The sequence below is a fragment of the Panthera tigris genome, chromosome D3 (assembly GCF_018350195.1).
Source record: "Panthera tigris isolate Pti1 chromosome D3, P.tigris_Pti1_mat1.1, whole genome shotgun sequence".
NCBI lineage: Eukaryota > Metazoa > Chordata > Mammalia > Carnivora > Felidae > Panthera > Panthera tigris.
The window spans coordinates 77,377,411-77,402,821 of record NC_056671.1 but is presented as its reverse complement, the minus strand read 5'-3'; the positions used below and the strand labels follow the sequence as shown (position 1 = coordinate 77,402,821).

Sequence of the window (25,411 nt, the reverse complement as noted above, 5' to 3'; positions counted from 1 at the left end):
ATGAATGGGGAAAATCATTCTCTTAAAATCCTCCCTTCAGACGAACCTCTATTAAACCGTTTTTCTGATGTGAAAAAAGGACAAACATCCTTCTAAACGATGCCCTAAGTCCCAGAAGTAATTTTATGGCATTAATAAATGCCCTATATCGGTTCCAGGTGACTTGGGTCAGAATCAGTTCGGCTGAAACCTAGTTGTCCAAAATGTAAGTCTTGAGTTTCCGGGCGAAGTAAATCATGGTGGGTGGGTGCCTATGTGCACTGTTCTCAAACGCGCTCATGACTGCTACTCCTTGGCCAACTTTCAAAACTAGCAGTTTCCAAAACTGTTGCCAAGCCTGGCATTAGAAATGTACCAAAACAGGGGCACTTGGGTGGCTCGGTTGAGCGTCCGACTTTTCATTTCAGCTCAGTTCATAAACAGGGTTGTGGGATCGAGCCCCACCTCTGGCTCCCTGCTGAGTGTGGAGCCTGCTTGAGATTGATTCATATCCTCTCTCTCTCTCTCTCCCCCTCCCCCCACACACACACCTCTCTCTCTCTAAAATAAATTTTAAAAATTCAAAACGTATGTACCAAAACACCCTAAAAAATCCCTCTCGTTTATTTCCTTTATTTTCTCTTATTACAAAATTAGCACCTGTTCATTGAAGGAAAATCAGAAAATACATTAAAAAAAACCCTGACTTACTGTGGTGATCATTTCACAGCGCATACAAATATCAAATCGATATGTCATGCACCTGAAGCTGGTACAATGTTATAGGTCAATTACATCTCAAAAAAACAAAAACAAAAACATCTTACCCACGTAAAGAGATCCATGAATACCCAACCTAATCTTTATTTTTTTAATGAAAAGATCTTTTGCCTATGTGTATATAAATATACAGATGCATACAGTTTTTATCTTTATCTTTTTTATACAAAGGTAATGCCAAACTAACTACCTTTTTCAATGTGTTACCATTTTTCCTTACGTTTCAAAAACGGCCAACTTCTCTCTTGAATCAGGGAAAAGACAGCCAGGGAGCAAGACGATGAGGGTTCGTGGGGTAGAAAACTCACTTGAGGAGGTGGGGAAGGAGGGAAAAGTGTGTGAAAAGAGAGCTAGATATGTAGCATTGGCATCGTGGTGAAGAGGCAGGCAGTCAGCCCCAGGTTCTTGTCTCCGGGACCCGTGTGGACTCAGGGATGCCCTCTGTGGAGCTCCCTGACCCTGTGAGAATGGCTGATGTGGCAGGGAGATAGGGAGGCGGCGGAAACAATATACCGAAGTGGCTACACGTGTTCTCAGCCCCGCAGCCCAGGCAGTTGTCCGCGCCTCCCAAGTGCTGCTGAGCCAGCTTTGAGCAAACAAGACGAGATCCGGTCACGTGCCTCTCATCATGGAGAACAGATATTACACTGATCACATAGAGGGGAGTGCAATGTGTTAGTGGCCTGAGAGGGTTCTCCTGCTAGCTGATAAGATCATCTTTGTGTAGGCACGACCGTGGCAATGAAACGGCCGAGACACTGGCTTCGGTACTGCTGTCAGTCAGCCCTGGCTTCTTTTCAAAGCCAAGCCGATGGGCAGCCAGACCGTGGCTCAGCCGCTGACTCCCTCCTGCTCCCTCCTCTAAAACACACCAGGGTCCTTGAAGGTGAGCGTGAGAGTGGGACACAACAGGAAAACCACATTTCTTTGCACGTTCCCTGTTGGACTTCATGCAGCCAGCATTGTATTGAGCTCCATATGCATCTTAACTCATCGAACCCGCACACCAAGCCAGCAAGGTGGACACGATTATCATTCCTCTTTACAGATGGGGAAATGGAGTTAGGGGGACTTTAAGTCACTTGTCTAAGGTCCCCACAGCTGGAAAGCAGAAGAGCCGGGATTCAAACCTAGGAGGTACATCCCCAGGGGCCAGGGCCCCAACCACCGGCTCTTCTGTCTTCCTGGAAGATGCGTGGTGAACACTTGTTGGATGAATACATTATTATCACTTGAAGCCTTGTAGGAATAACTACCTTCTGGTTGTTACCTTAGCCCCATCTAACGATAACCCTCACATGCCTAAAAAATATTTTGTCTGTAATTCACACAGCTAAAACCCAGATGATCCCATGCCCCAGGTATTAATGGTGAGAGGAACGGCTTCAACAGCTTTCCCCTCCTCCTCTAGTCTTTTCGTGTATGTGTGGGAAGATACATCCAACGTAAAATTTACCACGTTAACCATTCTTAGGTGTGTATTTCAGTGCCAGTAAGCACGTTCACATTGTTGTGCAACCAGCAGCATTCGTCTCTGGAACTTCCTCATCGTCCCAAACTGAGACTGTGTATCCATTGAGCAGCTCCCCATTCCCTCCTCACCCAGCCCCTGGCCATCACGGTTCGACTCTCTGCCTAAGAATTTGCCCCAGGCACCTCTTATAAGTGGAGGCCTACAATATTTGTATCTCTCTCTCCAATATTTCTTTGGTATGATTTCACTTAGCATGATGTTTCCAAGTTTCCTCCGTGTTATAGCATGTGTCAGAAGATCCTTTAAAGGATGAATAATAATCCGTTCTCTGTGTGTATCACGTTGTCTTTACCCATCTGCCAAGGGACGTTTGGGATGTTTGTACCTTTGGCTATTGTGAATGATGTTGCTATGAACAAATGTGTCTTTTGAGTCTGCTTTCAATTCTTCTGGGTATATACGCAGCAGTACAATTGTAGGATCCTGTGGTTACTCTGTGTTTAAATTTTTGCGGACTTGCCGTGCGTGTTCTGCATTTGATCTTGGCCGTCGGTAATTGTGCATATAAGACCACGTGATATGTAACATACTGCTTATGAGTCTCTTCATGTTGTCACTGAGATTTGGCAGGAGCAAGTTTATATGTAGATGAATAAATGGGTTTGTTTGGTTTTTTTTGGTTTTTTTGTTTTATTAATTTTTTTTTTTAACGTTTATTTTATTTTTGAGACAGAGCGAGACAGAGCATGAACGGGGGAGGGTCAGAGAGAGGGAGACACAGAATCTGAAACAGGCTCCAGGCTCTGAGCTGTCAGCACAGAGCCCGACGCGGGGCTCGAACTCACGACCGCGAGATCATGACCTGAGCCGAAGTCGGCCGCTTAACCGACTGAGCCACCCAGGCGCCCCTTTTTTTTTTTTTTTTTTTTTAATCTTCACTGATTGCTACAGTAAACATGATCTTATTCCATTTTCCCGGGAGGAGCACTTTCTGGTTACAGGACTGGATCCAGGCAGGCCTCGATGGGAGATGAATCATTTTACTGGGTTCCGTTCTCAGGGCATCTGGTGTAAGAGGCATTCTAGAAGTTCATGTGAAGTCATGGAAAGCTCAATCAAAGTTTCTCCAAGAGAAGAAGGTTAAAACAAAGAGGAAAACTTCCTCACTCGAAGGAGTTTGACAAAGACATTCAGGACCGCTTTGAAATCCTCAGGCTTTGAATTTAGTCCCAGGAGTTGTATGCTGTTCCTGGCGTCAGTCTCTTATGGACCCCTCGTCTGGCATGTCGCAGTGTAGTTAGTAGTTAGATGGTGAAAACCAACCACGCTGACTGGGCTCTGCACTTTCCCAGCCGCCTCTGTCTTCATTTAGGACTAACTGGTTGGAGATGCGCGGAAGCCGCCATCGGGGCCTTCAGAAGCCATCACCGGGAGGCTTCCATTGTTGTGCAATGAGCTATTCCATTGAAGGGACTCTTTAAAAATATTTGGAAACTCTGTGCGTGGGCAGGAGTATCTACTCATGGGCATATTCCACGTGGGCCTCTGGCTTGGTGTGACAGTCGATCTCCTCGGGTACAGTTTTCCCCAAGGAACGTTCCTTCTGCCTCTCGCGGTGGTGGACGAAGGGTATCCGACAAAGGGAGCCCGGGGTCAGGAAACCAGAAGTCCACCTTCTCACCAGACCTTCAGGTTGGCCTGCTGTCTGTTGGCCTCCACCTTCCTCCATACCTGGTGTCTCCGATTCCTGAGCGGGGCCGAGCCTCCGCGGGGCCAGTTGGCTTCTCCACGATAACCGCCCCTGGAGGCACGTAGGTTTGAAGTCACTCTGCTCTGCGAAATCACTTCCCATTCTCCCGTCCACTGGCCGTGTTCATATTAACTCCATATTGGAGGGGCACCTGGGTGGCTCAGTCGGTTAAGTGTCCGACCCTTGGATTTGGCTGTGGTCATGACTTTGCAGTTTCATGGGTTCGAGCCCCACGTCTGGCTCTGTGCTGACAATGCGGAGCCTGCTTGGGATTCTCTCTCTCCCTCCCTCTGCCTATCCCTCCCCTACTCACACCATCTAAAGTAGATAAACTTTAATAAACTAACTCCATATTAGAAATATACTCCTAAAACTATGGACTATCAGCTTGAATTTATAGTTCCTATTCCCATTATTTGGCATTAGCTTGTGAAACAAAAGGACAAAAATGTTACTTTTCCATGTTGAAATCAAAATTTTCTCCCTCCCTCCTTTCTCCCCCTCCCCCTCTCTTCCATTTTTGGAAAAAGAAAGCAAATACTGTTATTCATGTTTTATCCACGAGGAATCTAAAGCCTCAACAAGTTTAAGAAACAAGCCCAAAGTCCTATCACAGGCTCTTTTTTTTTTTTAATTTTTTATGTGTATTTTTGAGAGAGAGCGAGCACACAGGGTGGGAGGGGCAGAGAGAGAAAGGGGGAGACACAGAATCTGAAGCAGGCACCAGGCTCCCCCCCCCGTCCGCGCAGAGCCCAACGCGAGGCTCAAACCCACGAACCACAAGATCATGACCTGAGCCGAAGTCAGACACTCAACTTGACTGAGCCACCCAGGTGCCTCATCATCACAAGCTCTTTAAATGACAGAGCCAGAATCGAACACCAGATGTGCTTGACCCCAAAGCCACCGTTCCATCCACTACCTGTAGCTGGGCAAAAAGAACCCCGAAATACTCTAAAAAGTGCAGTTTTTTCCTCTCATTACAAACAAAACAAACAAAACATCTGAGCTGTCTGGTGCATGTGTAGGCAAGCAATGCAGAGGAAACCCCAAATAAATCTTAGGGAAATTTACTGTTGCAGTGGGACGAGTGTTGAAATATCTCTTGCCTACTAGCTCACTTGACCTTTCAAGGTTCCTTCTTGCCCTTCTAATTCCGCAGGGAGGTTTTTTGTTGTGGCGGTGGTTTTAATTCTTCTCTAGAATCTGATAACTAACAGCAGGCAGTCCGATGTTGTTATCTCTGCCACCGTCATTTTCCTGATTCGGTTTTTCCTTCCAAAAGCTCTCACACATGCTCGGTGGCTGGGATGTATTTCTGGCCGCGCTGTTTTTATTTACAACGTTGTGTGTGTGTGAATGCTCTGGGGCACCCAGGGGAAACCTGCACAGACTTTCCTGGTGAGCAGGTGTCGCCCTTTCTATGTAACAACCACCTAATCGCCACTTCCCCTCGCCAAGAAACGGGAAAGGCATTTTGCGTTTGGAAAACCGAGCTCTGCCACATGAAGCGGCTCACGAAGGGCCGTCTCCCCCAAAGTCCACATGAGCTTTCCCCATCTTCGTTTGTTTTTCTTAAAGATAAAAACCGCACGGCCGTGCTTGTAGTTAGGTCCGGTTGCATAATGAGGAGGTCTCACTTAGGCCATTTCAACTTCGTTATACGTAAGTTGTGTAGTAAGTAATCTTTGAAATGGGGTAAGATGTGCAGCCAGTGTTTATGTTTTTATACTTTGGAATATTCCGTCGTTTATTTTCAATCGTGACTTCTGCTGGATGGGTGTTTGACCTGCAAAATAATGCCGTCTTCAGGAGCTCTCGAAAAGCAAGAGGGTACAGTGAAGTCGCAGACCTCCTCGCCTCGAGCAGAGCGATGGTGTTAGGTATGCAATTAAGAAAAAAAGCCAAGGGGAAGTTAATTCTGGGCTGAGCAGGTATTTAAAGGAAGCATGGCCATCCCGAAGCTTAGATCTCCCGACAGGGCTCTGTAGCCTTTTGAAAGCATTATCAAATCACTGTGTTATTTAATTTTGTAGCAAGGCAAATGACAGGTTACTTTTGGCTCCACTAAATGGACAACCCCAAGCTCTTGCAATGCTCAGAAAGATCAGAATGCCCAAGTAGGATGTCTTGGATGAAGAGAGAGAGATTGTAAGGGTTGTATCCGTGTGCGTGAACTTTGAAATGCCATCAAAGTTCTCAGCGGCTGTATGTTAGGTGCGCCATTTACATAGAAACAGACAAATAGAACCATATGTTTAAATGTGGCGTTGCCCCGAAGATATATCAAAAACACATGTCTCCCCTCCATTCCAACTTTCTTATGATTCACTTGAGTTTCAGATCATCTAGGGCACTGTTGTTCCTCTTAGTTTTCCATAGGACAGCTTCAAGTAATACAGTAAGTAAACTGTAAAATTGTAATGAATACCCTAGTAAGCAGTTTTCTTTCTGGTTGTTAGGAACTTGGACTCTCTTAAACCATGGAAAACGAGAGTTTTATGGAACGTCAAGGTAGATCCTCTACTTCTGTTAGAAATAATCATCATCCTGAATTTGTACACCATGGGTTTCTCTTGTCATGTAAAATTACAGTTCAGTTGGAAATGTTGGGAGATTACGTCTAATTGTAGGAAAACTCTGAACACTGCCACATGTTATTCATAGCAGTAAATCTCACACACACACACACACACACACACAGATATATGTAACAAAATATGCTGAGGAAAGATTCAAAGTAACCTATATTGATTGGACAGGTACAGGTAGGCAAATGCGTCCTTTGCAGGGGACGGGACCCTGAATTATTTCATTCAGGTCTGATTCGGGAGCGTCCCAGCTGCTACTGTCCTTTATAAAGGAAGCCCACTTATTATGCTTTTGAAGTAAGATTGTCTACCGCAGCTGGACTGCACATGAGGAAGGTTGCAGGGAGAAAGGAGGCGGTGTTGCTGTACCCAGCTGGGCCTCAGAACGTTCTCTTACCAGATCAGTTGTGTGTGCATGTTTAATACATTATCTGAGAAGTTTTTAATGGATTTAGTACAATCCTTATAAATTTTGTTAAATTGCTGTCTTACTAAAATGCGATGGAAAAAATACATCTAAGCGTACCGGATTTTTCTCAGAAGGTCTTGTCTAATCTGGTTGAAGGTTCTGACCGTTTGACAAAGGTAGGAATTTGCTTTAGGACCTAGAGAATGCCTCATCTCCCAAATCTGTGGTTTCCGACCTTGTATTCAATACAACATACAGATGATAGGCTCACACGCGTGGTATAGAAAGGCCACAGGCGATGTGCACTTCCCAGGCGGGAGACCATATTTAACTGCCTTTCTCTTCCACCTAGAAAGCATGTCCAAATGCAAATTATTGAGACCATTCAGATAGCAATAACCTTGAATCTCATTTCTCTTATGGTTACACAGAAACAGTTTTGTTTTGTTTTGTTTTTTAGTTTTATTTATTTTTGAGAGAGAGGGATAGAGGGAGCCAGGAGTGAGGGAGGACCGGAGAGAGAGGAAGAGAATCCTAAGCAAGTTCTGTGCTGTTGGGTCAGAGCCCAACATGGGACCCTGACCCATGAACTGTGAGATCATGACTGGAGCCAAAATCAAGTGTTGGATGCTTAACCGCCTGAGCCACCCAGGCTCAGGAATAGTTTTGGGTGTTTCTTAATGATAGTTTGACCTTGATAGTCAAGGAAAAAGAGCAAAAGATCCCAGGCTGTATTCTTGAGACTTGCAGATTCACTGCCCCCAGCTTAATTCTTGGCCTCTGAATGAACATACTGATTTTGGAAGTGGTAAAGGGAAGTTCTCTAGGAGCCCAGCGGGGGAGGGGGGTTGGGAGGTAGGGGAGGATGGGGTAGGGGGAAGGGAAGGGAAAAGTAAGGAGGCCCGAGAAACCCAGAACAAAGGGGAATGTTTGCCGCAAGGGAAGTGTCAGAATTGTACCGTTTTATACGTGGTGTAGAAATTTTGTAAGCATGTGGGTCCATTTACATTATGGACCATGTGGGTCCATTATTCTGTTGATTGCATTTACTTGCGTTATGAATCCTGCAAGACAAGGACATACAGTTTTTGCTTTGAAATAATTAAGCGTGAAAAAATCACGTTTTATATAGGTACCAAGACATTTACCATTTAAATACGAGGCATTTCAGCCCTTCCTAAAAGTTCAGGTTTTTCTCCCTGGTCCCTGTGTTTTTATTCTGAACAACTCCCTGTAGCATTTCTCATAGCCCAGATCTGCTGGTGTTGAATGCTTGGTTTTCTTTTTTCTGAATCGTCTTGATTTCCTCTTCATTCTCGAAGGATATTTTTCACTGCATAGAGGATTCTGGATTGACAGGTCGGTTTGTTTTCTCAGCACTTCAAAGATGTCATGCCATTGTTTGTGGTTGCCATGGTTTTTGATGAGAAGCGCATGGACATTCAGATCATTCTTTCCTGGTATAGAATGTGCAGTTTTTCACTGCTGGCTTTCAAGATTTTCTCTTTTTTTGTTTGTTTGTTTGTTTGTTTTTTTGTTTTTTTTTTCAGCAGTAGGACTATGACATCTCTAGACGTACGCATGCATGGGTGTGTGTCTTCAACCTGTTTGGCTTTTGCTAAACATCTTTAGTGTGTAAATTTATGTTTTTCACTAAATTCGGGATGTTTCAGCCATTTTCACATTTGTTTTCTTCTCCATTCTCTCTGTGTTTGCCTTCTGGAACTCCACATACCATACCTTGGACCTTTTGAGGTTGTCCCCCCGCCTCCCCCCCCAGTCCCTGATGTTTTGGTGCCTTTTTTAAAATCACTTTTTCTCTTTAAGTTGGGTAATTCCTGTGCATGTATCTTCCAATTCACAAATTCTTTCCCACTTCATATCACCATTCTGTTGTTAAACCCATCCAGCAAGTTTTTTTGTAATTTGATACGTATATTTTCCAGTTCTTGAATTTTTTTTTTAATTTTTTTTAATGTTTATTTTTGAGACAGAGACAGAGCAAGAGTGGGGGAGGGGCAGAGAGAGAGGGAGACACAGACGCGGGGCTCAAACTCACAGACCGTGAGATCTTGACCTGAGCCGAAGTCGGAAGCTCAACCGACGGAGCCACCCAGGCGCCCCATCCAGTTCTTGACTTTATATTTCATTCTTTTCACAGTTGCTATTTCTTTTAGGTCTCCTACCTTTTCATTTATTACAAGTGCCTTTTCCCTTACCTCATCGAACACTATCGTAATAGCCGCTTTAACGCAATGTCGGATACTCACAACCTCTGGAATTGGGGTTGGCATCATTGATGGTCTTTCCCTCGAGAATGGGTCACATTTATACAAGTTCTGTTGCGGAGATCCTGGATCCTGCTTTATTCATCCAAAAAGCGTTGATACTTTTCTTGGAGCAGGCAAGCAACTCGGATGGATGGAATGTGCAAACGGCCTCGCAGTCGGCATTGGTCAACCCAACCCTCGTCCAGCCCGTGTGGCCTTTAGCTGGGGTGTTTCGAGTCTGCTCCCCGCATGCCTGGGTGAGGGTTTCCCCGCGACTGGGCAGAGTTAATACACAGAACTTAAGGCTCCTGTCCTCCAGCACTCTCATTTCCAGGATTTCCCCTGAATTTTTCACACCTCTGGTTATCCCTGTTTTGCCCTCCATCTGATCGGGCCGAAGCCTGTCACAGGTTCTCTGTGTGTTCACTTTCCCCACCACGTAGCAACTGTGATGGGCGCTCGGGCCAAAGTCCTGAAAAGCAGGAAAGTTAGCCTGGGTTAGTCCCTCGTTCCAAATGTCAGCTCTCCTCTTAAATCCTGCCTGCCTTTCTTTGCTCTCCAGAACCTGCCAGCGGTTGTTTGCTTCTGTTTTGTCCTGAGTTTATATTCTCTATCTGCAGGGGGTCGGTCTGTTAAGAGCTTGAAACCCCAGACCAGAGACCTCATCTTTCCCGTGGAGGTTTACATTTTGAATGAACGGTGCCATTTCTCTACCTCAGGCGGAGATGGACGTCTTGGAAACTTTTGCTAGAATTGCCTGTTTGCTGTTTGTTTGTCTGTTTAATTCAGATAATTTAGATAGCTTTTAGTACCTATGTGGTCCAGGTGAAGCCAGCCTTCAAATGGGGGACCGCTTGGGCTTCAGCCTCAGCTACCTAATTATAATTTGCAATCATTAGGTTACAATTACCTAGTTATATATTATTAGCAAATTGTTATAATTGGCAAGTCACGTGAATCCTTGGCTTGTAGCATGAGGGGCCCGGCCAGCCTCAGAGTTCCTTTTCAGGATGCAAAGTTTCTTTCTATCCTTTATGTAAAAGTTCTTTATATCCTGTAGGCCTCTGGTCATCTGCTACAAGTAGCTTGAAGTCTCTGAATTAATCCACTTTATAGAATTCAAGTGATTAATTCCATATATTATGTGGTAAAAAAGGACCTTCTGCTACTGGAACATGTGGTCATGTGCTGTTGATTATATTTTCCCTTTATATCTCTATCTCAGCTTTCCTTAAAAATACCCAACCCCTTGGGGCGCCTGGGTGGCTCCGTCTGTTGAGCGTCCAACTTCGGCTTGGCTCATGATCTCGTGGTCCGTGAGTTCCAGCCCCGCATCAGGCTCTGTGCTGACAGCTCAGAGCCTGGAGCCTGTTTCGGATTCTGTGTCTCCCTTTCTCTCTGGCCCTTCCCTCTCAAGCTCTGTCTCTGTGTCTGTCTCTCTCTCAAAAATAAACATTAAAAAAAAAAAATACCCAACCCCTTCTTTCCCTTATACCTCACTTTTTCCTGGGCACAAATCACTAACTGAAAAGAATTATAAATATATATTATACATATATTTTAAGTTTATTTGAGAGAGCAAGCCTGCGTGTGAGTGGGGGGAGGGGCAGAGAGCGAGAGTGAGAGAGAGAGAGAGAGAGGGAGAGAGAATCCCAAGCAGGCTCTGCACTGTCAGCCCAGAGCCCAACGTGGGGCTCAATCTCACGAACCGTGAGATCATGACCCGAGCCAGAATCGAGTCAGATGCTTAACCGACTGAGCCACCCAGGCACCCCTGAAAAGAATTATATTCTTAATCTGACGTCACATTTAAAACACACTTTTGTTTGTTTCTTAGGAAAAAATGCTGCAAAGGGTATAAATTTGTTCTTGGACAATGCATCCCAGAAGGTACGTAATGTAAAAGATTATGTCTTCTCACCTTGTTTGTGACTAATCGCTAGGTGTCTGTAGAGTTCCGATGTACGTAGAATGTACGTGGATTATCTGCGTGTGATTTCCGTTTTCTTCTGGCGTTGGATTCTTCTAGTGCCAGTTTGGCTACACATAGCATGCTCCAGCTCCATCGTTACCCGACAGGTACACCTATATTGAGTATTTCTATTTCAGGATTTTTTAAGCTGAAGAAGCTATCATCCCTTCATCAGCATTTCATACACAGAGCACACACGTCCTCCTGACCTCTGTGTTTTCCACATGCTGAACTGAAAGCCCCTCCAAACACTCTGCTCAGCCCAGCACTAAAGGCATAGAGCAGTGGAAGCAGCAGGTGCCCAGCTCTCAGGGCATACACCCCCTCAAACTGGTGAGATGGGGTATAGGTTGCATGGAGTCAGACCTGAATTTTAATTCCACTTTCCGTATTGCCTTAGTCCATTCCGGCTGCTGTAACAAAAATACCATAGTCTGGTGCCTTACACAGCAAACGCTCATCTCTTAGTTCTGGAGGCTGAGCCAAAGACCAAGGCGCTGGAAAACTCCACGTCGGGTGAGAGCTTCCTGGTTCATTGACTGCCATCTCCTTGCTGTGTCCTTACGCGGCAGAAGGGGCAAGGGAGATTTCTGGGGGTTCTTTTATAAAAGCATCAATCCCATTGGTGAGGGCTCTACCCTCATGATCTAAGCACCTCCCGAAGGCCCCCACCTCCCAATACCGTCACCTTGGAGGTTAAGATTTCAACATACGAATGTCAAGAGGATGCAGACATTCAGTCCACAATTCAAATCCTACCTTAGTTTTTGTGGGAAAGTATTTGTAGTTGGCTCGTGGTTGTTTTAAGAATATTACCACATGTTAAATACTTGGAACAGAGGCTGGCTCTCATTAAGTGCTTGATAAATAGCGGTTGCTGCTGTTGTGTTTAATAATAACTGTGATATGTGCGGTCGAGGCATTCGGGGCTGCAAGCGTTTGGAGCAGGCGCACAGCACAGAGAACCAGAGCAGTTCGAGGTGGTCTCCAGAAGGAGGGGGAGCCGGCTTACCAAGGAGCCCCGGCTGCCCGGGGCCTACACAAATAGGAGGAAGAGAGCTGCAAAGGATTCCCGCGCTGATCCAGGAAACACAAAGCCCTGTCTGGAGAGCGCGAGATCAGTGTGCCTGGGGCTGGGGAGAGGCGGGAGGGTAATGAGAAAGAGGTTTCTTCACTGTCACCCAAGAAGCCAGATCTCTGGAAGAGGGCTTCTGGAAGACCAGAAGCCCAGCCGAGCCAACTCATGCTGCATTATCTCCTAGAGAGCAGGCTCTTTGTCAGAAATAAGTGAATCCCTCCCGTGTATGGCTCTCTTCGGTGAAAGGGTGGAAGAATTCACTAAACCATAGCTGGGGAGAAAGCTGCTTTAGGAAGAGTGGTTAGGAAATCACTTAACATAACGATGGTGTATGTGGCCTTGGGTCTTCCCGAGACAGACTTGTCTCACTGCCAGCCAATTCTGTGGGTTAGAGCGTGGTGGAAAGCAACAACAACAAAGGTCCAAATAATCGCATTCTTGTATCAGCCAGCTTGTCCCAGTCCCCAGCCGTGTCCTTTATATTGCAATTGGGCAGATACTAAGAAAATTAAGTTTGGACCCATCACTTTAAGATCTCAGCTAAAGACCTTGCCCAACCTGATTAAAAGCAGGTTACGTGGGCACCACATACTTAGATCTTCTTTAAATGTTAGGTCTTGTGGTTTCAAACATCAGAGCCTACAAGCAGCGCCCCTCACCCTCAAGTGAGTCTGTGACACCTGTGATTAACGTAGCCTCGCCATGATAACACTCTGCTCTGTTGCTTTCACTGGAACATTTAAGCGTTTTAATCTGTGGGAATAAGTCTGTGTGTGTGTGTGTCTGTCTGTCTTACTAAAGATCTCTTGAGTCATCAAGGTTTCTGTCACCAAGAATGCAAAGTATAAACGTAGAATTTCAGAAAAGATAAGTGTATCAGTTAGGATTCTCCAGAGAAACAGGTTCATTTTAAGGATTTACTTGGAGGCTGGCAAATCAAATGTCCGTACGGTCGACCAGAGACCCAGCAGAAAGTTACAGTTTGAATCAGAAGGCCATCTGCCACCAAAATTCCCTCTTCCGTGGGGGAAGTCTTTTTTTCTAGTAAGGCCGTGAACTGATTGAATGGGCCCATCCACCTTTTGGAGGGCAATCTGCCTTATTCAGAGTCTACTGATTTAAATGTCGATCCCATCTATTAACAAAAAAACAAACAAAAAAAAAACATCTGCACGGAAACATTAAGAGTGTGTTTGACCAAATATCTGGGTACTGTGGCCTACCCACATTTGACACATAAAATGAACCATCACAGGTGGTAAAGAGACTAGAATGTTTAACCAAATCTGAGTAGAAGCTGCAATTTAAAAGTTGTCTCCTATTTGTTGCTCTAAGTCAAAAGTCAACAACCTGTGGGCCAAATCTGACCCACTGCTTATTTTTGTACATAAAGTTTTATTGAAACACAACCACACTCACGCACTTGAGTATTTATGGCCGCTTCTGCCCTACCACAGCAGAGTTGAGGAATGCTGGCCAACCAGACGTGCTTTGCTACGCCCTGCTGTGTTATTTTGATTGGCCAGAGTGATAGAGTAATCTCATTTGTTCTAGTCCAACAGTTATTTATTGAGCATAAACTGTAGGAAGAGAGTAGTGCCAGTTCCTCTAGGGGACACGGTCCTTGCCAGATACCCAAACAATCGTCACAGTGAAGCCATAAAGGAAGCAGAAGAACAGGGTGAAGCTTTTGCTGTGGGTCAGGCACGGTGCTTCATGCGTCATCCGGGTTTACCTTCAGAAGAGCACCCTGAGTCGGTATTCTTGTTACCCCTCTTTTACAGGTAAGCGAATTGAGGCTTAAAGGATCCGAGGTCACAGAGACAGTAGCAGAGCTGGGAGGGCTGGCTCCAGAACCTGGACCCTCCACCAGGAGGCTGCGTGGCCCCTACAGTGGGGCCTGCTACAGGGTGTAGGCATTCAGCAAACAAGGCAGAGCACAAAACATGGGCCGCCTAGAGGCGATTTTCGGCAAGGAAACCCAACCCGTGCCGGAAAAGCAGGCCTGGAATCCCAGTTTGCAGGGGAAGGGATTTGCAGCAAGGGCAGCTTCCCAGGTCATCGCAAGAATGACATGCTCCTTGTCACACTGACCCCGCCTGCGTCGCGGGCTGACAGACCCACCCATCCCGCCTTCCTGTGTGGCGGGCGAGCAAAGCCAGGCTTACTCCGCATCCAAATATCGTTTATCTATGTCAGCGCCCGGGGAAGAGAGTGCAGTGATTGAGATGCTGGATATAGTCTGGAGGTAAAAATGTAGCCTGAGCGCCCGACTCCCAGCCGGAGTCCCTTCAGAGGCTCATTAGATACGTTTGTAAGGACTGGGCGGAAGAGATGCTTTAATTCTTTTCAAGTTAAGAGGGCATCCACGCCAGTTTGCTCGGAGATCTCCAGCCACTCGACCCCACCCAGCCCCTTCTCGGCACGTGGGGTCGGTCCTGGGCACACACGGCTACAACACACTGGGGGGCCCAGCTCTGCAGCGCCCACACCGTCTCTGTTCCCAAGCCCCACTCACACTCCTCCTGCCCCCGCCTGACTGCCAGCCCCTGCCCTCCTCACACTGTGATGCCCACGCCCCTCACCAGGCCCGGCCTCTCTTTTAGTGTGCATCCAGAAGGAATCCCCTGTCTCTACCGCAGCTGGCGAAAGAGACAAAACAGGCCCCCAGGTAATGTCGCGGGGGCCCGGCCGTCTAGAACGTCTTTGCTCTCTAGATGAGGGACAGACACCAGAGGGCGAAGAGGTGACCCGGGGGAGGATCACAGGTGACGTTGGCATTTAAGTGGCCGTGCTGAGCACTAAGTTACCTGTTGTGCTACACAAAGAGTTCGTGCCCTCCCACGCACAGCTGGCCACGCTTCCCAGGTCCCGAGCGGAATGCAGCCCAGGAGGTCTGCTCCAGACCCGGGCGCGGTGGCCCCGCCCCCAGCTGCTGAATGACTGAGGCTGATGTGCGCTCACGCTTGTCTATTTCAGACTACGATGTGTGTGCCGAGGCTCCCTGTGAACAGCAGTGCACGGATAACTTTGGCCGAGTGCTGTGTACCTGTTATCCGGGGTACCGGTACGACCGGGAGCGACACCGGAAGCGGGAGAAGCCGTACTGCCTGGGTGCGTTGCCGCCACACGTGATCTTCCAGCTCCTGGGGGGATGATTCTGTCCTCTGCTGGACACTCTTCGTGGGTGGGACCAGCCCCCAGGAGCCGCTTTGATCTTCGTTTCTTCCCTTGTGTCCCGATACCCAGATGGAGGTGTGTTAGTACCAAAGCTAGCGGGCACGGGCTTTCGTTGTGGTGGTTTTTTTTTAATTTTTTTTTAAATGTTTATTTATTTATTTATTTATTTATTTATTTATTTATTTATTTATTTATTTTTGAGAAGAGAGAGAGAGCATGAGCAGGGGAGGAAAGAGAGGGAGACACAATCTGAAACAGGCTCCAGGCTCTGAGCTGTCGGCACGGAGCCCGACGCGGGGCTCGAACTCACCGACCGCGAGAGCGTGACCCGAGCCGAAGTCGGACGCTTAACCGACTGAGCCACCCAGGCGCCCCTCGTTGTGGTTGTTTAAACCAACCACGGCCAAGGAATTCTTCAGGGAGCCAGTACCAGTCAGGTCCTAACAGGCGGTGAGACATGAGAGCAGGAGAAGGGGACCATCGTCAAATGAAAAGCAGAACAATGTCACGCAGAATGTAAGCGGCCAGAAATGTTAAAAGCACAGGCAGGTAAGAATCCACGTTCTCTCGGAAGACTAGGAAGAGAGGGCTGGGAGCCAGGAAGAGACCATGTGGCAGGCAGGTTGAAGTGAGTCCGAGGGAGCTGAAGCCAGCCACCTGGAGCCCAGCTGAGAGAACTCAGCGCCACCCCTCGCCACCAGCGGGTTCCTTCCCCCATTGGCTTGGCTTTCCAGCCGCGCACTTTGCAAGTCCCGGAGACAGGTTGATGGGAATTGTTCCCTGAAGCCACGTGTTTCAGAGTGCGGTCAGCCTGTGGCTAACCTGTCTCAGAAACATCTGGGGTTCTTGCTTTTGCAAAAAAAAAAACGGTCCTGGCCTCGCCTCCAGAGCCTGAGGGGTGGGGCCGGATTCTGCGTTTTACACAAATGCCTCGAGTGACTCACGTGCACATCAAGTTCGAGAATCAGCTGGAGGATGAACTGAGGAGCCAGGCAGACGGTCCCAAGTGGAGAATAAATGAACTGTGATGAGTGGCCCCTCTTCCTCTGCCCCAGCGGGGACTCTAGCAAGTACCATTTAAGAGAAGTTGTAGACAGTAGCCTCCTGGCTTGTCCCCAGTGGCACCCCACGCTGACAAAGAGGAGGATGGAGACCACCAAATGAGTGCAGCCGGGACCACCGGTGCCTCTTATAGCGACTGCGATGTGCCATTCTGTCCTTCCACGGTCCCAGGCGTGAGGGTTCTTCTTTGAGTTTGTGATAGCCACGGTACCCTGTGCTTCCCATATGGGGGTCAGCAAAAGAGCATTCTGCTCAGAATTCCATCTGTTTCTCTCCTTTCAACCTTGCCCTCCCTCCCCTGGACAGTAGAGGCAGCTTCACACTTAGGTCAAGGGCAGAGAAGGGCTTGTTTGATGGGCTCATGGCTCGTTTCCGCAGCTCACGGGAGGTCTGTCTGGGTCATTGATGACACCGAAATTTCCTGGGGAAAACTCTCTCCGTTAGACCCATCGTGACTATTTTCTTTCACCCGAAGTGGCTTTTCTTCTCCGGTTTCATTACCTCTCTTAACTGGGAAGGAGCCATTGACCCAAAGTTGACCTTGGGTCACCATCCTGCTGCTCAGAACCCAGAGCCGTAAAGGGAAACGTAAAAGCCCTCGGCACACATGGGTCCTTGTAGAAGTTCATGTCTCTGATGCCTGCTTTTCCGTGTACGTTGCTCTCCATCATCTCATTTTCTCTCCTGATTTGCCCGGTGAAGTATTTCGGGCAGGCATCGTTCGTGTTTTGTAGGTGGGAATTTTGAAGGCTAGGCACCGGAGGGGGGGGTGGGGGGGGGTGGGGCGGGAACCAGGTCACATGACTTGGTGGTGGCAGGGCCACCATAGAACCCCATTACTGATCGGCTTGTCACCACGGTGACCCTGCCTGAGGCACTCCCCTCGAGATGGCTCCTGTTTCTAGCGTCCTGCTTCATTCCAGCATTCTCGGAGGGAGGCTGGCAAAGGGTCCCCTGCAGACGTTCACAGGAAGGCCAAGCCCAACGTCCCCCTGTCATTGGAAGAGAGTTCTCTGAAGCGGAGGCTTCTCTGCCTTTGGTCCAAACCCAGATATCGACGAGTGTGCCACCAGCAACGAGACACTGTGCGCCCACATCTGCGTCAACACTGTGGGCAGCTACCGCTGTGAATGCCGGGAGGGTTACATCCAGGAGGACGACGGGAGGACGTGCACCAAGGGAGACAAATACCCCAACGACACTGGTGAGTAGTCCAAACGAAGCCACCCCAGGAGGTGGGCAGCCCCCCCGGGAGACCACTAGCATTCCTCCGGGAGCGGCGGGCAGGAAGGGGCATTTACGCGACTGGCAGGCGGCATCTGGGTGAGAGAGGAGGAGGACATCAGGCTGAGCCCCAGCGGAGCAAAGCCTGCCAGCAGGGAGGGTTGCGAGCCGGGGTGTATTTGAGGAAGCTCCCCACCAAGTGGAGGCGCTGTGCTCCCGCCCCCGTCGGTAGAACTTAGCTACGTGCTGGCACCCACCTCAGATGGGCAGCGAAGGGGCCAGAAACCCTGTGTTCTCTCAGAGAAAGGGTGGAAGATCGACAGGAAACCTTCCCATGCCCGGGAACCACACACATCAATGCCACCTGAAGTGCAGTCCATGCCCCGTACCTGCCCAGATGCATTTGTTACCTGGTTCATCATTGGATAAAAAGAGAAGTGAGAGCGTTGAGACGTTTTTGTACCCATTCGCTAGACGTTGTGTCTGAATCCAAAGATCTAGGCTGGCAGGTGGTCTAATTTTCCTAGTAATTGTAGCTTTCTAGAAAAAAAATTTCGAGTTTTGATCGTGTTTTGCAAATACAGTCCACGACGCAGCGCTGCGGTGTGAGAAGCGGGCCTTCACGGTTTGAGAGGCTCATGTACGTTACGTCAACCCCGTCCCACTGACCTGTCACTCGGGGATCCGATCAGCCCGGATGTTGGGTTGCTCCTTTAAGTTTGGAGGAAAGGAGCCCCTGTGCTCCTGTATCCAACACTCCTAGGCCGGGAAGCCGCTCCCGTAGTCCTGTGCTCAGGGCCCAGCTCTCCCCGGGCCCCCTCGGAAAGGGAGGTGACAGGACCCTGTCTGTCTGTCTGGAGAGGCTGGCTGGGCCATGGGCATCTCGGAGCAGGGAGGGGCTCCTGAGCAAAACCCATGTACCAGGACATGCAGGGGTTGAAAAGGCCAAACAGTCTGGGCGCTCGGGAGGTCGTGATTCTCGGGTTTGGCCTGAAATTCACAAACGGGTAGAGGACCGTCGCCATCCGCTGAGGGCAGCAAACAGCTGGGGAGCAGCTGCCTCACATGGAAAAACTACAAAGGGAAATTCTGAGAACAACCGGCTTGAGTCTTGAGGAGGCCACCATATACTAGAAGATGCAAAGTCTCTTTGGGGCCAGCCCAGGATTGGGCAATGTGGAATAATTTGGGCTTGGTGACACTTTGGAAAGCCTAAGGCATGTGGGGACAGGGTGCCCAGAGGTGCTTAAAAGTAGGGGTAAGCAGCCTTTTTGGCCTAAGGGTTGATTGAGGAAAAGTGTTGCTGGGGCTTTTTTTGTTTGTTTGTTTAATCCAAAATTAAAATCACTTCCTTTTTGTCCCACGGTGAAGACGGTGGGGGAGGGGCACAGTGTGTCACTTATCTGTTTGATTATCTCCTTTACTGGAAGGAAGGAATCCTTTGGAAAATGAGATGCGGCCTTTCAGCCGCTGACATGCCAGTTCTCGGGCCACCTTGAAAGTTGGCAACAAGAAAGCCACTTTCTAATTTCTCTTTTTGGAATTGGGCTTCCAGCTATGCTCTGAGCCAGGAAGCCGGGGCCTGTGAGCCAGGAACCTGGCAACTCCATTGCCTCCTTGCCTTAATTTATATCCGGGTGGAATCTGTTTACTTGGGCATGATGGGCAGCGCTGAGCAACGCAGTCTAGAGCTTTCCCATCAGAAATTGCAACGGTAGACGTTTACTGCTGCGTGCCAGGGTGGGATTCGATGGGGGGGGTGGATCTCCAAAGAACAGGACCTGGCCTCACCCGTGAGGGTTCCCGCCCAGAGACCCGGCCTTAATTAACAGGGAATTAACCAGAGAAGCTGGACGGAACATCCAGAGGCAGGGTAGGACTTTATGCTGACATGAACTTCTTCTCTGGTCTCCGGCTCCCTCCCTGTGCAGCACCCTAGGGAGAGCTCTTGCCAGAGTGCAGGGACCAGGTGGGCCTGGTGGGAGACGCTCACCTCCTCCCACCTCGTGTAGACCCAGACCGGCCCAGCAAGAGCACGGCGGAGGCACAGGAACGTCACCATTGTGTCTTTGCAGTTGGCGGTCTACGGAGGTTACGTTTTGTCTTCAGACCGTAGGTAGTCCTCTCTGTCTTCTTCCCCGAGGTGCAAATTGTACCACTTGAACATTTTTTGCGTGGCACTTCCCAAGAAGTGTTAGTGTGAGAGATCAAGTTCAAGAGATCAAGAATTCTGAAGCGGTGAGCAGTTTGGCTTCTACGGCTGAGAATTCAGGGAGAAACTGAAGCGGTCGCAATTGTAAGGGATGGACACGTGCTATGTTTCGTGCACCGTCTCTAAGATTCCTTTGATTTAAAGGCGGACCTCTTCTGACCATCTGCTGCCACGGTTCCCCCACGTGGTATTCTCTTTCTTTAGAAATGTCTGCGTTCGGATGTTTGGGGAAGAACACGTTACTACACCCACTTAAGGGTTCATGGTGCTGGTGCACGAAACGCTCGGAGATTGCCTTTTTCAGAAATGTCAATTTTGATGAAGCCTGAATGTCCCCCAAATTATTTAAGTTTATTTTGAGAGAAAGAACACCAGTAGGGGAGGGGCAGAGAGAAGGGGGTGGGGGGGGGGGGTAGAGAGAGAATCCCAAGCAGGCTCTGCACTGTCAGCCCAGAGTCTGATGTGGGGCTCAGACTCACGAACCGTGAGCGCGTGACCTGAGCCAAAATCAGGAGTGGATGCTTAACCCTACTGAGCCACCCAGGTGCCCCTCCCCAAGTTATTTTCTTAAGATAATCCCTGTGAACATCTCACAGATGATAGGGTCCTGGAGATTACCATTTGGAAAATTAACATCAAAGGCCTAAGCTCAGGGATTGAGCTTGGTAGGTCATCTGGTTGACTTTTAGGCAAGGACATCTTCATCGCTAGATGAAGCGGCCAAAGTCCGGAGGGAAGCCTCTTGCTGCAGACTACAGAGCATCTGATGAGCCAGGACGGGACTCCTCTGTCCTAGCCTACAGAGAGAACGTTTGTTCCTGTTTACGGTGACCTTAAATGGGAGCTGACTTTCCATGCAATTAGAACCGGCTGGAGGGTATACCATTGAGCTTTAGCGGGACATAAAACTCGTTGCACAGATAAGCCTAGGCTGCAAATTCTCTCTCCTCTCTCTTCCTCCTCCAAATATAACAGCTACCAATACTTTAAAAGCAAACACACACACACACACACAAAAAAATACCAAAGCTTCAACCTCACTGTCTGTTGAATCACAGTCCCCTGCCGCAGGCTGCCGCATTAGAAAAGAATTTCTCAGGGTTTAATTTTCAGTCACCGGTGTCTGTTGGATTCACCACACATGCAACACGGGACTAGCATTTGGTTTTCGTATTTTACTAAGAAAAACATTCCAACGGCAGTAACCAAGAACGTCAGGAAGGTAGGGATGGAGAGGAAGAACTCTCATAATGAAAACTATGAGAGAGGACAGGCGTGTCGTGTGCCCTGACTGTTAGGGTCCTAACCCGAGTGATGGGCCATAGAGAAGGTGGGGCCCATGGTGCTGGCAGCGAAAACAAGCGCCCCGGTTGCGTCTCTTTGACCACCGCGATGCCGTGGAAAGTTCCTTGGCTTGGAAGCCGGGGGAGCTGGCCCAGAGCTGCTTCAGTATCAACCGCGGAGTGTCGCGGGGCAGGCCCCGGGCCTCGGCCTCCTGCTGTGTAGGAAGACCAGGACTGGGTGAGCCCCGAAGCCCCTCTTGCCCTCCCTCACCTTTTCCATAACTTGCTGCGATGCAGCATAAGTAATCTGAGCCCGACCGGCCCCGTGAGCCCTTCAGTCCTCACCGCTTTGCCCTCCATCTGTGCCAGTGCCAAGCTCAGCGGCGTGGCCAGCTTCGACACCTCAACCGAGAACTTTCCTTACGGTATCTAAAAGATGAATAACGAACATCCAGATATTTGGCCCAGCGACGGGGAAAGTTAGCCGGATGAGCCCTGCGTCTGGGACAGCACAGCCAGTCTAAGCAGCTTCATCTGCTGTGGACTAATTAACAAAACAAATATTTCATCATGGTTAAGTTTTTTTCATGAAGAGATAATGATCATTGGGTATAAACACATGTGATCTAAAATCTCCTTTCCCCATCCCCCCCCCTTTTTTTCTTCCTTCGCCTCGTCCCATGTCTGCGATGTTATAGCCGGAGGAATTTAAAAGTCAAACACAGCCTCAGCTCACTCTTAGAAAAGCGTGTGGAGAGCAGAAGGGGGCGGCCTCGAAACTGCCCCTGCCGGTTGAAGGGTGGCCGTGTACACACAGGCACGGTGACACAAGCCGTCTGGCTACCAGACAAGAATGGCGGGCCGGTTCAGACACCCCAGGGAGTCTGTGTAGCACCGATGGGGAGGCAAATTTAAGGACACGGTGGCTCCGTGGTAATTAGCTTACTGCTCTATTTTTCCACTTGTGTTTACTTTCTGATTGACTGCGGGACCCCCGGCGTCCCTTATTACAGTTCAAAGTGTCAGGGACGGCCAGGTGTTTCATGTAACTTTCAAGCTCCACTAATCCATAGATCAGTGGTTCCACCCGGGGAGCTTTAAACATTGCGGATCCTGTTCCCTTGCTGCAACCCCCAGATGGGTGGGGTGCAACACAGTGGTATTTTTTTTAACCCCTCCCCCTCCCCCAGGTGGTTATCACGTGCCAGCAGGGTGGAGACCGGCTGCCCAGGGCCCAAATCTGCACAATCAGCTTTTCAAAACAAACCTCCGTTGGCTTGTGACATTGCCCACATGAGACATATTGGGAACATTCTCTAGTTTCCCTTGGGTTTCTTGAGATACTCTTCTTTCTAATGCTTACGATGTGTATCGCCGACAGTAGTAAAAATTAGAGCTACATGCCCCCATGTGGCTAATCAATAATAATGCACCTTTAAAGTCTGAACTGGTTGGAGCAAAATGTTAAGTAACCCCTCCCTTGACAGGGGCTGCTCACAGTTGGGGATGTTCGGTGACCACAGCGTGAACTGAGAGGTCTGAAAACATGCAGAATCAGAGATGTCTACTCAGACTTCTAAATGAATCGTTAACGCACGCACAGGATGGTTTTAGCTCCACGTTTGACAAACTGCGGGACAGATGAGCCCCAATTCAGAACAGACTGCATGCTCCAGGCCTACACACGCAATTAATTTATCTTCAGACCATCTGAGAGCTCCTTCCAAAGGGTGATGTAAGGAACTGTTACTTTGTAAGGAACTTCGTACCGATAATAACATTTATGGAGCACTTGCCCTGTACTGGGCCCTTTTCTAGGAACTTACAGGTGTCACTTCATTGATGCCAAAGCAACCGAGGTGATCGAGGCTTTTGTCATTTTATTATTTGAGGAATGTGCCCGACAGCTGTGGCCACCAACCCACAGGGTACAAAGTGGCAGCATCGGGATCCAAATTCTGATCATCTGCCTCCACCAGAGCCTGGGCTCCTTGCTACTGTGTCAGTCCCTGTCTGTAGAAGATTGACAAATCCTTTGGACAGAGTCCATCTTGAGGTCTGTGTTCTGATAATTACACAAAGGGACAGAGAACAGACCAGGCGTTTTCCAGGTGAAAGTCCCTCGGCAGAGCTCATCCCCGGGAGTGGTGATGGTTGAACAGGCAGGTGCTTCAGGGTCCCTCGGAGGACTCTGGTGGAGCTATGCACTAGGACCTGCTCCCAGGATTTCAGATTTCTGAGAGCAGGTTACATGCTGCTGCTGGCCCAGCAGTCACACGACGACCACTGTCCTGGGCTCCGCCTGGCAGAGAGCTCTCGGGTGTTCTAAACGCAACTCCCAACACCAGGCTCACCGCATCCCCCCGATGCCACATTCGGAACCTTCAAGTCCCCAGCCTGTGTACACAGGGAGACCTGAAGCAAGTTACGTTTCCTTATCTGGAAAGGAAAGATCGAACCAAAGATACATCGCTTCTAACACTCTGTGATCTAAATAGAGTCTAGAACCTGGTAGGGAGGCTTACTCTTCTTGTGAAAATACCAAGTCGCCTTCATCACACCGGCACTTGGAAAATTCAGCGGAGTATATGGAAGCAGAAATGGAAAGACGGGGGGCGCCTGGGTGGCTTGGTCGGTTAAGCGTCCGACTTCGGCTCAGGTCATGATCTCACGGTCTGTGAGTTCGAGCCCCGCGTCGGGCTCTGTGCTGACAGCTCAGAGCCTGGAGCCTGTTTCAGATTCTGTGTCTCCCTCTCTCTCTGCCCCTCCCCTGTTCATGCTCTGTCTCTCTCTGTCTCAAAAATAAATAAACGTTAAAAAAAAAATTTTTTTTAAAGAAATGGAAAGACGGGCTTCTAACTCTTGTTCGCGGCGGCCTGGCTCTCCAGCAGGGCTGGTTCCTTACAAAGGCGGATCACAAATTGTTAACGGGGCATCCTCGATTGCTTTGCATCCTCACGGCGTCACACGGCCTGGCGAGTAGCAGATGCTCCGGAAGTGGATAAGAGGGAGAGAGGGAGGGATGGGTAAATGGATGGATGAACAGACAGGTGGATGGGAGAGAGAAATGGATGGGAAGCAGGGACGAGACTGTATGAATTGGCCAGTAGAAGGGCTGGAATGGATGGATGCTAGGTAGGCGGAGAGGATGTGCTCCAGCCGTCCTTCCGTACTAACAGACCGAATAAACCTGCAGCCGGGGTCATCTCTTTATGCCGGGGTCCACCATTCTCGGCCATCAGCACGCCCAGAGTTGGTCAGGCTTCAGGCCTTCACCACCAAGTGCTCTCTTGTGTGGAAATGCCCTCGTGTCGCTCTTTTATGCTGAAGACTGATCGAAGTAACTGGCTCTCCTCACATGAGTTCAAGTTCTGTAAGCAAGTAGGACTGTAAATGGGTACATTAAACGTGGCTAAAGAGCCCAGAGGAAATTGCCTCGTTTGTAGAAAAGGCGTCGGGCTCCGATTCGGGATACCCCAATTCCAATAGCCTACGTCAGCGGACTTGCGAGATGGCTTCCAGAAAGTCACCGGATGTCGGTTTTCCCTCGTCCTGTTTGCGTTAATTTCTGTCCTTCGAGGATCCTGGGACTACCAGGCGAAAGGAAGCAAAGGGCTGGAGGGGTCCGAAGACTGAGCCAGGCACCCTCTCCTGTTTCTTACAGCTTCTGTGCCAGCTCGTGCACAGACCTCCCCTTGCTCATCACCGTAGTATCCTTCCGATGCTGTGGTTCAGGAAACTGGGGCTCACCGAGGCCGGATAACTTGCCCAGGATTCCTCAGCTAGTCCTCGACAGAGCTGGGCTGTGGAGCCAGGACAGTAGCGCCGTGGAGGCCTTGCTCTTAACCGTTCCATTTTGCCACCTCCAAGCAAAGACCTCCGTCCTCCTCCTAACTCGCTCATTATTACACAGCTCTAACGTGGGTCCACATCATTCCCCAAGCGTACGAACTGGCCGTGCGGGTGGGGAAGTCACTGATAGGACGGTTAGCATGGGACGTGGGAATTGACGAGGTGGCCCGTTACATCACGTACACGTAGGTGGATTTAAAAAGAGACTGCCAGGTTCCGATTCTGTGTCTCCCTCTCTCTCTGCCCCTCCCCCGTTCATGCTCTGTCTCTCTCTGTCCCAAAAATAAATAAAAAA

At 48.9% G+C, this 25,411-nt stretch overlaps 1 protein-coding gene across 1 annotated transcript in view; it reads left to right on the top strand.

Annotated features, from left to right (window-relative positions):
• CCBE1 (collagen and calcium binding EGF domains 1) overlaps positions 1-25,411 on the top strand; it is a 228,658-nt gene that overhangs the window by 183,757 nt on the left and 19,490 nt on the right. The window contains exons 3-5 of the mRNA XM_042961835.1: positions 11,091-11,143; positions 15,283-15,417; positions 17,597-17,749. Of these exons, the coding sequence (XP_042817769.1) occupies positions 11,091-11,143; positions 15,283-15,417; positions 17,597-17,749 (341 nt within the window). The remainder of the gene's footprint in view (positions 1-11,090; positions 11,144-15,282; positions 15,418-17,596; positions 17,750-25,411) is intronic.